Below are 13,881 nucleotides of genomic sequence, written 5' to 3' on the forward strand. Positions count from 1 at the left end.
TCTCTTCTTTCTTTCCTTCCTCTCTCTCTCTCTCCCTTCATATATAAATCGTTTTTCTACATGATAAAAGAGTTTTTCACACGATCAAAAGTTTTTCTTTTTCTTTTTTTTTTTCTGATAAATGAGAAAAAAGAAAATCCATTAACAGCTGCAAATTCTGTCACCCTTTTCGTCCTTTCATCAACTGTCGTCAATCAACCAACATCTTCTTAACGGTCCGTCTATGATCATTTATTCTTCTCTTTCTTCCTTTTATCTCTCCCTCCTTTTTTTTATTAAAAAATTTTTTTTACTTTAGATGTTTCCCATTAGCCTAAAAATAACTTTAATGTAGTTTATTGACGCCAAAAGTTATGGCTTTTTCTTTTTTTGTTGGAAAAAAGAAAAAAATTGAAATGAAATGAATCAAACAAATATGGTTGGTTGTATAGAACTTTTCGTTTTTTTTATTTTTAGAATAAAATTAAAATTTGATTAAAAATGAATGAATAAAATTGGTGAAAATTAATAAATGAAATATAAATTAATAAATGAAACAAAGGAATTAACAATTAAATTTAATTGCAATACTCGTTTAAAAGCGAATTAAATGACGAAAAATATTGTTTTCTTTCTTCCTTTTTTCTCAAGAAGCTTTAATGAAGCATAAATGACAACTTTTCTCATCCTGAATTGGACTAGATTGGATATTAGATTGAAGAAAATTTGTCTTGACTAGAATCTATCTTGGTTATCTTAGCTAGAAGCTATCATCTCATTTATCTTGACTGGAAACTATCATCCTATTTATCTTGGCTAATTAACTACCATCCTATTTATTTATCTTGTTTAAATATGATTTCTGTATTCATTTTTTCAGTCAAAGATAATAATAACCAAATAACAAATATCTATTTTAAATGTGAAGTTTTTCTAATGAAAAGAAAAAGGGAAAAAAAATTGAAAGTTTTTAAGCAAATTTTTAGGCAAACTTAGTATTAAAAATAAAAAATAAAATCTTTACTGAAATATAAAAAAAAGAATCGATTTAAATTTAAAAATTGAAATAAATTAATTATTGCTTATTATTTGCTTAAATTAATTATTGCTCACAGATCGATTCATATATTTTCTCGGATATGCCTCGTTTGATTGAACTTGATCTTTCATTCAATACAATTGATCATTTGGCTGAAGATGCATTTTCAAAATGTCCTAAATTACGCCAACTCGATCTATCTGGCAATTATTTGACAAATTTCAATGGTGCACTTCAACAGTTACAAAATCTTAAACGTCTCAATTCAAGTTTTAATATGATCCAGTTACTTCAATGGGATGAATTCCCGATAACAATGACACATCTTGAAATGAGTAATAATCAAATTACTCTATTAAGTAATACTCGACGATCAAGAATACGTCATGTACAGGTAAATTATTCAGTTAATTAATAAATAAAAATAATTAAGAAATTTATGGGGAAGAGAGGAAAAAAAAAGCGTTTCATTTTTATGCATGTTATGAATTTTCAGAAGCTTAAATTTTATTGTAATTTAATAAAATTTCAATAACTTTTAATTATAGTTACAACGAAATCGTATTATGGCTTTAACGGATGAGCAAATTCCAAATACAGTGGAATATCTAAATTTAAGTGATAATTTAATCCATACAATTGGTAATGGTACTTTTCGAAATAAACAATTCCTAAGCAGTTTGGATTTACGAAAAAATCAATTATCCAGCTTAGAAATAGCAGCTTTTATGGTGGATACTTTAACAACCGGTCATCCGATAAGACTATCTGTAGCTGATAATCCATTAGATTGTAGCTGTGAAATGGATTGGATTCGCAACAATAAAGAAGTTTACCTTTAATTAATTTGATTATTTAATCTATCATTTGAAATTCACCCAAAATTTACTCACTTATCATATTTAACTTGGTTTTCGTGTAATGAATTATTGCCTTTTTTTTTTCAATTTGATTCCTTTAACAATTTTCTTTTTTCTATTATCATATTTTAAATATATTTAATTTATGTTAAAAAATGGAATGGAACAAATTTTGGAATTAAATATTTTCTAGGAAAAATCTCTTATCAATATCGTTGATGATAATCGCGCTGCTTGCTTACATCGAATTCATAATCGACGAATTTTATTATCGGAAGTTAACAAGGATGATTTACTATGCAACTATAAACAAGTAATCAGGATCATTACAAATTTTCAAGACTAAAAAATTATGATGAATTGAAAGAGAGAGAGAGAGAGGGAGAGAGGGAGAAAGAGAGAAGAAAGAAGGAGGGAATTGTGATAAATTCAGGCAATAACTAATTAAGTGAGTATTGAAATTTTCGAAATATGTGACTAAATTTAGGTTTGTGAGCCCAATTGCATTTGCTGTCAGTATGGTAATTGTGATTGCAAATCGAAATGTCCCGATGGTTGTCACTGTTATTATGATGTCACATATACCATAAATATTGTACGCTGTTTGGCACTGGAACCAGAGGATCGTAAAAACTTCTCACCAAAAGTAACTGTATCGTAATAATTTACTTCAATTAAAAGTGCTAAATTAAATTCACATATGATCATTTATATGAAATACTAAAATGTAAGGAATGTATCAATGATAATGATAGTGATATGTATCATAGATTATAAAATTTCATATTTCATAATCTGGTATTCAGGACATTTAATGAAGTAAAGTAATCAAGATCCACTTTAATTAAGGATTTAATTTTTAGGATATACCAATGTATGCTACACATATTTACCTGGAGCATATGGAGATTCCTGTTGTTCGAAGTCATGATTTTCTGGGACGTACACGTCTTCTTCATCTCCATCTTAATCACTCATCAATACGGGAAATACAACCTTTAGCATTCAATACATTACCTTCGTTACAGGTAGGTTTCCTATTATCTGATAGAAATTTCTTTAAATTTTCGAAAAAAAGAAAAACTCTTCCTAATTAATTTGAAAAAATTATTTTATATATGTGAACAAACACATTACTTAATAATGTAACTTATAATATAACTTAAATATAATGGAATAATTCTAAATCATTAAAATTTTAAATCCCGATAGAAATCTTCCACTTGAATTTTTATGTAACATTATTAATAACTATTGTTTTTATTTCATTAGCTAACTTTCAGCTATTGGATCTTTCCGGAAATTATCTGATGCGATTGACAGGTGATGAACTGTACCGAACGAACAAAATAACAACCTTATTGCTCCATAACAATCATTTAATGTCACTCGGTGATCGACTCAACGAAGTGATGCCACAACTAAAGACCATTACCTTGCATAATAATAAGCTACAGGTATCGTCAATTGCTTAGGATATAACGATAAATTAAGATTAAGAAAAAAAAACTTTTTTTTCCTTTGCTTCAACTTGCTATTGAAATTTTACGGCAATTTCTTGTAAATTTCATAAAATATACTTATCGGATACATAATGCGACAATCACAACAACAATATTAATAATTAATGAATTAATAGTAATAATAATAATTGTAATCATAAATCGTAAAAAATCATGGGAATATTTGCAGGATTTACCGTTATCCATTGAGCAATATGGAAAACAAATCACGGATATCACATTAGGGTCCAATTTATTCCGCTGTGATTGCTCACCACGTTTTCGTATACAATACTGGTTCTCATCTAATTTAGATATGATACATGATGTATCAGACATTTTTTGTGTTGAAAATATTAGTCATGCAGTTCGAGAGAATGATACGACAATTCTTAGTGCTTATCCTCCAAATTTCGGTGACGATATCTTCAAAATACCAATGACACAGTTTATCGCTACTGCTAATACGTTAGTGATATTTTTATTGCTAGCTGTCAGCTTGTTTTTTAAAATTTTTTTTTTTTATCATCAAGACTATAGGAAAGAGTTAAGTCAACCTGATAAAATAAAATGTAAGCCAAAGGTAATATGAATGATGAAGGCATTGCAATATTATTGCTATTATTATTTTATCATTTACTAGTATTATCATTATTTTATTTATCACTATATTATTATCATTAATTAATAATTTATTATTATTATTATTATTAATATTATTATTATTGTTATTATTATTATTTATTATCATTGTCATTTGTTATCATCATTATTGTCATTATCACTGCTATTCTTATTAATGTTATCACTGTTATCATCATTATTACGGCTATTACCAGTATCATTCTGTGTACATCAGTCGTTCAAAAACATGTAGCTTCGCTTTACATAGATATTACTAAAAAAAGACCTTGGTTATGGCATCTCATTCATGGTGACAAGGTCATATTATTTTTAGGACCATTTGTGCACCTACCGCAAGCGGCGTATTTGGTACCGAGGGGACTACAAATTCATTCCTCATTATTACGGCATTGCTTGCCGTAGCGTTAATAACGATTGGTTTGATATGCTTGGCTGTATTATTCCTTCGAAAGACAAAATCAGTGATAGTTCAACGAAGGTATAAGGTACCACCATCATTTACAGGTACACATACTACACCTGGTTCCAGTCCATTACCACTCATCCATTTCGATGCTTTCATTAGCTATTCGAAGAAGGATGAAAAACTTATCATCGATACCTTATACAGGTATGAAATTTTACGACTTTCGAAATTTCAAAAAATCTTCAAAAGTATTTCCAAATAATTAGTTTTTCATCTAGTTTCTAGATGATGAAAGCTTATCAAAAAAGAAAAAAAGCATTTCCAAATTTGACAACATAAAATTAAAAATAAATAAATAAAATCTTAATTGGAAAAAGTGAACAAAATTTCTGTGTGAATAAAAATATATTTCAATTAATATAAATTAAATTTTCCAACAATGTACAAATATAGTACAAATCTATAATTTATTAATCTTAAAAAACTTTGAAATAATTCACATTACATTATATCTCCAGGCAATTGGAATCTGAGGAATATATTTTATGTCTATTACATAGAGATAGTCCAAACTATAGTTCTCGAGTTCATACAATATCCGATGAACTTATCAATCAAATGGAATGTGCGCAATCTCTTATACTTGTTCTAACTCAACATTTCTTGAATAATGAATGGAAAACATTACAGGTATCTTATAATTTTTATAAACAAATTACGGTAATTCCAAATATTATCAACTTATCAATAAAAGTATTACAATAGAGATATGTTTCATCTTAGCATTAAATTATTATCAATATTAAATTATTATCAATTAAATTATTATCAATTATAGAAGTTAGAAGGTTCATTTAATGAATTTATGTTTGATAATACATTTTCATAATAATTTAACATAATAATAGCAAATACAGTACCATTATCCTGTAGCAGTAGGTAGCTCATAACAGATTTATTCCTAATTGTTATGATATATTGGTGATAAATTTTAAAAATTTTAAAGTAATCGATATTAATAATAATAATATTACTTGCTTTTCTTTATTTTTCAGATTAAAACATCTCATCAAATTTTCGCTAAAAATCGTCACAAAAAATTAATTGCATTACTCGGTGATGGTATTGAACCAAATCAGTTAGATGCTGAATTAGGTCAAATTTTACGCAAAAATACGTGTATTCGAATGAACGATCCGTTATTTTGGAATCTGCTACATTCAGCTTTACCTGTCCGGATAGCACCATCATCCTGTAGCGGTGGCTCATCACAAATTTATTCCGATTGTTACGGTAGTATTGTGCCTAGTGATATTGTTTAAATTGTTTTCCCTCGTAAAATGTCATTCGTATATTCATAATATGTCATGCACCTATTTTCTTATGTATTTTATTGAAAATATTTGACATTTTATGGTACTGCTTCATAGAAGCTATAAAATTTGTTCAAAAAAAAAAAAGGTTTTAGAAAGTTTATTTTTCCTCTATAAGTTCGAAAAAGAATTGATTTACTTTTTTTTTTTTTTTTTAAAAAAAAAGAGGAATAGAAACAGATGAAATTTTTCTTTAACAAATGTTTTGCTTCTGAATTCTAACTTACATAAGAATCCGAAAGCCTTAATTACGATGAGTCAACTATCTGGAAGTCAATAAAAGATAATGAACCATATTAGATTGGAAAAGTTAACGACAATAGAAGTCTTTTGATTCATTTCAAAGATTAAAAATAATATGATTTGACCTGAATCCAAACCAGTGCTTCCAGTAGTACCATTAACTTTATCAAACTGCTTTACGGATAACATTGCTCTTCAATTCACGGGTTATTTTGTAGATATTATTACACTATTATTGTTACTGAATGATAATATTGCTTTTTTCGATTTTAAATTAAGGTAAAATGCTTACAGATATAAAAATTCAGTTTTAGGAAGTTAACAGATGAATTTGTCCTCAATTTAATCTTTTTTGCAAAAGAAGTTGGGTTATTAATACAGAAATGTTCATTTAAAGAGGATAAAGAATTGACTGAAGTAAATTTCAATTTTTAACAAAATTGAAATTTAAACAAACATCAAAAAGCATTTCCCCTTCTTCTTACTATTTTATTTTATAAATATACTATGCGTGTGCTGTTCCTATTGTGCACTATTGCCCAGTGTTTTGCCTTTTCTCTGAATAAAATATTATTTGAAAAATGCAATGAAAGCTTATTAATTAATGAAACTAATGTATTTTTTGTTAAAAAAAAGATTAATCTCGAAATATCCTAATTTATGTTTGCCAGTTATACTATTAGGTTAAGAAAATTTGGTAGAAATTAACTTATATGTTGGAGTTATAAGTTCCAGAAAAAAAAAAAACTCGCAATATCTTATCAAATGTTTTAGAACTACAGAGAATATATATCAAGGTGAATTTCTCCACTCTATATTGTTGAAATTTACTTGGGTGCAAAATATTCCAACAATTTAGCAATAATTAGAAAATAGAAGTGAGAGAATATATAGTCCAAGAAGATCTAAATGAATAAAAGTATAAAAAATAAAAAATAATAAGAAATTAACAATACTGTATAATGCAATCGATATACTCTGGGAAATAAAGTTTCAACAGAACAAAAAAAAAAAAGTTGAAAGAGGAAAGAGCAAGCGATTAAATTTGGAAACAGCTTAATTGTTTTTCACAGATTTCAAAAACTTATCCATTTCCTTTCTCTCCATAATTACCATAAAACTCTACAAAGGTCATTTTAACTGACTTCTAATGCTCATTTTTCTTCTCTACCTCTTCTCGTCTCGCTTTCTATTAATTGGGGAAATATCGCCCATATGAACTGCTAACCTCAGTGACCTTCATGAAACTCCATTCAAATTCCATTAATGTATCAAATTTAACATTTTCATTTAACCTTTTAAACTTTTTGTTTATCATTCTATCGAAAAACAGAATGAAATAAATCATGCAATATAGCACTTACCATACATATTTGGTCCTTCTAGGCCATAATCAGCTTTTTGATTCCAATGTTTCAAAGAAATATCATCAATCGATGAGCCAACAAAATATTCCAAATTTGCAATGTGAAAATCCAATATTCTTTTATCCATCTCATTCATGTAAACGGTACTAAAAATGAAATAATGCTAAATCATATGAATTATTGATTCGTTTATATTTTCTTAAATTTTCATAATCTAAATTAAAATCAACATAATTTTTATTGCTTCTGTTAAAGAAATATTCTGATTTCTTTCTACGAAATTTTTATCAACATTTTATGAGGGAAAGAGAATGTCTTCCCTGTTTCTTACAGTTATAGTCAACTGATCTCAGATTTATTCAATATTATCTATGGTTAAATCTTTTGCATAATCTCTCAATTTACATAATCTCATTATTTCCATTAAATTTCAACATTTGATATTTTCTGTTTTCCTTTAACCAAAAAATGTTCGATTTGGAAGAAAAAAAAATCTATTTTTTTTGTCTTTTATTAATCTTTTATTGTTTTTCCTATCCAAAGAATGATCATTTCCTATTTCGCTGTAATTATCCAATGTATCTAATTAACATAAATGTATGCACACACATATGGTGACGTGTGATTATGTTTTGACGCAATTCTTGCTCTCCCTTTCTCTATTTTTTCTTCTGTCCCTCGTCAGAGGTACGGTATTTCATCAGCTATTGCCAATATTATGACCTTTTTTTATTGGCACTGAAAGAAGTAGAAATTCCCAGAGGGGGAGCTAAAGATGTAGAAAAAGAAAATGAGGCAAAACTGAACAAAAGGTTAATGAGAGGTCAAACATAAACGTAAGTTGTCATTGATGCAATCTGACACTATAATAATTGTAAACAAACAAACAGACGGACAAATAAACTCGGACAGAACAGGAGATTGTCAATGCTTAAAGAGGGGATAATCAAACACTGTCACATAATAATTTTCCCGGGATCTTCAGGATCTCGTTTCGCAAAGTGTAATTAATTACTTCTGAAACGAACGATAACGCAGTAGAGGTCGAGATTTAGCAAAAGTATATTCCACACCGAAACTTATATCTCTTCGTAGTGAGAAAATTATGTTCAGCATATGCTTTATGTAATTAATTATTTAGATTTGCAAGTTTTCTTGTTTTCCAGAATGCTAGTGGGATAATTAGGAAGGTACACTCTTGGTTATTCTCAATTTCACTTTTTAAAAACTAATTGTTGCATTAAATCTGGAACTCTCATTAGCTTTCAAAAAAGGAAGAAAAAAAAAGAATTAATGAGCATATAAATAGATATGCTATTAATAATGCCAACAACATTTCATTAAAAATGATATACTTTAAAAGAATTTATTCAACTTTATTTTATATTTCAATGTTTAGTACTAAACATTTTTACGATTTCTAAAAAATTATTTAGCGCAAATAAAGTATCCAATAGTGAAACCAATGTAAAAAGAATGGAAATAAAATTAATGAAAGGATAAATCCACTAGAGAAATTTAATCATAAATAACATACCTTGGTTCATTCCTAGATAGTTCAGCCAGTGCAACGTTAATTTCTCGCCTTTTTGATTCTAATGACTCAAAAGCCTAAAATTAGAGAAAAATCCATAATAAATAGGGGAGAATTTTAACATCCTTTTCAATTTCAACAATATCTCATGTAATTCATTAATACTAAATTCTTTGTAAAATATGTGAAGAATTCAATGTTTTATAAAAAAGATTGAACATACATATGCAAAGAAAAACAAACAAAAGTATTAACAAATCTATATAATGTAAGAAATAATTTATTTATCTAATGATCTATATTGTACGGCATATCAGATTCTATTCTTAACTATCAACTAATAATATCAGAATCAGTAATCGGTTTTTAATTTCAAATTCAAATCTCATACAACCTGAATAGCATCATCGATATCTTTGACGGCACATTTCAACATGATTTCATTTTCCATTTGTTCATCTTCGCTTAAATCAGTACGTCTTTCTTTTTCTTTCAAATCTTCATAAGCTGTACGTAATAGCATTATTTCATCCTTCTTGAGAACCATCTAAAAATACCTAATTGTTGGTCATTAAAAAGTTTATTGTCTGTTTATCATCAATTTTACTACCTCTCAAATAGTGTGTCTACTGTAACACCAACTAAACATTAGTTTTATGTAAATTTATCAAAATGGTCTCTAATGCCAATCACTAACCGCTTCATTTAATTATAAACCACAATAGGAACATTTCAATTTGTTTCACTGAAAATTTGGAAATATACTCAAAAATTATCGGCGTTTAAAATACACATAAAAAATGTACAAAGTACAGTGAACATACGCTTACCGTATCTTGAACGGCTTTCAGCTTATTCAACACATTTTCATACGAAGTAAAATAAGAAATACGTCTGGTTTGCAATCGATAATCTTGTTCTCTGAGAAAAGAAAAATAAAAAATATGTGTAATCCCTAGGTCAAATAATTTTCGAAGTAATGAAAAAATCAAATAATACCATCTCGTTTGAAGCAGTAAATCAAAATACAATGAAAAACTTTTTCTTTTTTAAAGAGTCATTTTGCAACATGACATTGCATTGCTGCATCAAATAAAAGCAACAAAACATTCATCTTGGAAAGATTTTGATAATAAATCTAAGTTTAGATAAACGTGTTGGAAAGTGCATAAAACAAAAGAAATTAACATTACGCATATTGCATACTATATAAAGTAACATTAAATTATACTGTAAATGATAATTAACGAAACTGATACTGAATACCGAAATACACAAGGTAGCTTGAAGAAAATATCACAGATCCTAAGCATTACCTGACTTTTACAGTTGATATGAACGATACATGAATCGAAAATGACACATGAATCGACCATGTCAAAAAAAACATGAGTGATGTTTGGAATACGTCTGCTACAAAATTAAAAGCTTCAAACTCACTTTAACATAATATTGAAAGTTTCGCCCAAACTTAATTTACGCCCATTGAGTTCCGTAATTCCTTTAGCATGTGCCATATACGTTGAAGCACAAATGATACTATTGAATGCACGCTCAACTAATCGTATTCGTCGTGGTTCAATCTTAAATGATATTTTCAAAATATACAAAAATGCCTAGACATATGAAAATTTATGATGTTCTGATACACCATATGGTCCTTGTAATGCACCATAATAATAGCCAATTGTTTGGGAAAAAGAAAAAGAAGAATTTAACCTTAACTTTAACTATTTTTTTTCAACTCTCATAAAAACAGAATGTATTCATTCAAAAAACGCTAAAACGGAAAAAGTGACGTACTGCTTTGCCAGTGGGATCATATACTGGACAATGATCAAGGCAAATAGGAAGACATCTAACTTCGAACTGTCTGCATAGTGTCATCAATGGATTTCCAACTAAAACTAACAAAGTTGGAAAAAAAGTTATATAACTTTAGAATTTGCTATAGTCTGCTTCAATAATTTGCATAGATCCCATTCCCAACACCCATCTCAGCATGAAAGAAGCGTAGCACTTATCAAATCAAGTCAAAAAAAAAGTAATAACTTCGAATTCACGCTGATGTCACTCAGTTAACAGTGAATGTAGACTGAAAATTGTAGGTTAAATATGGACTGAATGTATATTGAACGTAATGGTTTCATGTTAATACTACAAAGCTCTCTTCGATGATTAAAGTACATATCAAATGGAAATAAAAAAAAACGATTTTCCTGGACCCGATGGGAAAAGCTATCGATATACGAATCAAGAGTTTTCAAACAATTCGTTTTTTCCCACAATTTTCAGGATTTCACTAGAGTTTGTTTTTCATCAAGCATTAGGAAGCAATCATTACTTGTTAAGTCAAAAAAAAAAGAAATCTTTTCGAAAAATATTGACGGAATTCATTTGTCGTCAAGGTTCTAAGGTATTGACCAAATAATTGAACTCAACCCAAACATTTTATAACATGTCACTACCGATGTTATTTTCTTAGCAGGATATATTATAAAGAAGATTCATTTCTTACGATGGTCCAGTAGCTACGGATGTTATACCATTTTTTTTTAAATGAATTATAAAGCACATACATGTTCCATAAATAAAGGATGCGCCTAATTCTGCGACAAGATGATCTCGGTCATTTTTTGCCATACTTGTAGTGCCAGTAATTGGTTTAATATATGTTGATATACGACCACCAATACGAGACTGAACAAGATTTATTTTTTACAGCAATTTTAAGACATCAATATTTCTATGGACTACTGAGTTGGAACCGGATTAAGATAGGATGAAAAAATTAGGATAATCCCAATATTTCAATTTTTTCTAATGCGAGAAATATTTATTATTTCAAGTGCAATAAAAGATAAGAGAGACACTTCTAGCTAAATTTTCGGAAATCCAATTCAACAAATTCTCGCACAGAACAAAATACTAATTTTAACTTGGAACAACATTACGCCAACATTTAAAAAATTGTTTCAAATATCGGGAATGCAAAAATTTCGGGAATTTTTCAATGGTGTAATTCTGAGAAGTAAAAATATTGTATTACTCTTGAATAAATCACTTACCCTAGCTTCTAAAAGGACTACATCTAAACCAAAGGATTTGAGCTGTCGTGCCGCAATGATACCAGCTATACCAGCACCAATCACTATTACCCGTCTTGGTAAAGTTTTTGGTGGAGCTGAAATAAAAAAGTGAAATATTTGAAATTAATATCGTTAATAAGAATAAGAAGTTGCAATCATTTTGGAAAATTAACATTGCTTTTCGATACGATTAATAAGGATTACAAAATCCTTTAGTAACGAATATCATAAAATATAGTAGATTTATGAGGTTTGGTGACACTGCAATAGCACTTGCATCATTTTTCACTAAATGCATAACTGGATACCAAGTTGATAGCAACAAAGCAAGCTGCTCAAGTTTATATAATCAAAATGTCCCAACATTTTGGCTTAGATATCTTTCAGAACTGTATTAAAAATTTTGAAATCTGTCAACTTAAGCGAACGTACCAGATAAGCGATTGAAGATACCCACATTTATGTAACCAAAACGTTGAAGAAATTCATAAATGCGACGAATGAATAATGGATCACCTGAAAAAATTTACATCCTCAATTTAAGAAGAGAACAAGATTCTACGAACGTTTTGCCTTATTAGAGAGATGAATTAATTATGCGTTACTTGTTGGGCCAAACATAAATTTCTGCAAAAAATCTGCAAGTACTAAACTGTGCAATAAAACAGCTCTTTGGAAAAAGATTTGGAAAGATCTGGAAAGCTAAAATGTTTGTCAATATAAAGATGATGAAAACTTACTATCATATGGTGAGGATAATTCACTCATAAAATCGCGAAGTAAAAGTTCTGTTCGTGGATTTCGATGCCACATTTGTAGCTGAAGTAAATATTTACCGAAAAAATTATTTTGTCTCGAGCAAATATGAACAAAATGTTAGAAATTCGCAAAAATTAAAAAAGATTTTGAAATAGTATGCCGTAAGATGAATGAAACAAAGAATTACCAATTTATTTCTCAAATACAGATATAAAGCAGTACTTCCACGATTATTTTTTAATTCCGGAAAAGCATTCATTTCTTGTGCTGTTAGTCGATTGGATAACAGACAAGATTTATTGGCAGCCAAACGTAGAGCTATAAAAAAAAGCTGTTTACAAAATGACGGAATAAATTAAATAAAATTGAATTTCCAACAAAAAAAAAGAAGAAAAGCGGATGGGATATTCAAATAATGTAACTCTTGAAGTGTTCACAGTCCTAAATTTAGAAAATTCCAGAATTGCAGGTTTCTCGAACTATTTAGAACTTTAACCATTTCTAATTATTCTCCTGTTAAACTTTTGACGATTAATATAACAGGGATATGACCATGACCATATAATACAACTATCTTACGATATAATATAATGATGATCATTACCGATATCATCGTCTTCCCATTGCAATATATCGATATTATCATAACTTGTTTCAAAATCCCTCGTTTCATGCTGGATTAAGTTTGTCGAATGACTTCGCAAGTTACGTCGCATCTCACCTAAACTGGACGGCTCATCGGTCATCTTTGCACCTGCAGACGATCAATGTAAACAATCCATAATAGGCTACCTGATGCAGCAACCCAAATAGGTGCTTGAATGGAGGGTTTGTCAACAAAAGCCGATTAATTCCTTGCACTATGTTTTCGATTAATTCTACTAATCAAATACGCTGGCAAATAAATGATTATCAACAAGTTGTTAAAATTTATACCTCACCCTCTTCTCTTAATTAATAGTAAAAGATACTGCAATCAATAAGTATTCTGACAGATATTAGTATTAATTTATTAACTGCTTTCGGAATGTGCATATATATATATATATATATATATATATATATATATATATATATATATATAT

The 13,881-nt window shown here is 28.6% G+C and overlaps 2 protein-coding genes across 2 annotated transcripts; one reads left to right on the plus strand and one right to left on the minus strand.

The window, feature by feature from the left end:
* Window positions 1–1,118: 1,118 nt before the first annotated feature.
* On the plus strand, window positions 1,119–5,753 carry LOAG_07848 (hypothetical protein; the record flags this gene model as incomplete). The annotated part of the gene is made up of 10 exons (XM_003143381.1): window positions 1,119–1,412; window positions 1,567–1,848; window positions 2,072–2,191; window positions 2,366–2,524; window positions 2,742–2,906; window positions 3,162–3,335; window positions 3,571–3,848; window positions 4,339–4,635; window positions 4,950–5,121; window positions 5,487–5,753. The coding sequence occupies 10 exons, from the start codon at window positions 1,119–1,121 to the stop codon at window positions 5,751–5,753; spliced, it is 2,208 nt and encodes a 735-aa protein (XP_003143429.1).
* Window positions 5,754–8,932: 3,179 nt separating this feature from the next.
* On the minus strand, window positions 8,933–13,552 carry LOAG_07849 (hypothetical protein; the record flags this gene model as incomplete). Its single annotated transcript, XM_003143382.2, has 11 exons — window positions 13,401–13,552; window positions 12,984–13,114; window positions 12,778–12,856; window positions 12,470–12,553; window positions 12,017–12,132; window positions 11,528–11,648; window positions 10,752–10,849; window positions 10,389–10,531; window positions 9,779–9,869; window positions 9,343–9,495; window positions 8,933–9,025 (listed from the first exon to the last, which is right to left on the minus strand). Exons 1-11 carry the CDS (start codon window positions 13,540–13,542, stop codon window positions 8,933–8,935), a joined length of 1,251 nt encoding a protein of 416 aa, XP_003143430.1. The 5' UTR covers window positions 13,543–13,552.
* Window positions 13,553–13,881: the final 329 nt, after the last annotated feature.

Source organism: Loa loa, assembly GCF_000183805.2.
Source record: "Loa loa unplaced genomic scaffold supercont3.72, whole genome shotgun sequence".
Taxonomy (NCBI): domain Eukaryota; kingdom Metazoa; phylum Nematoda; class Chromadorea; order Rhabditida; family Onchocercidae; genus Loa; species Loa loa.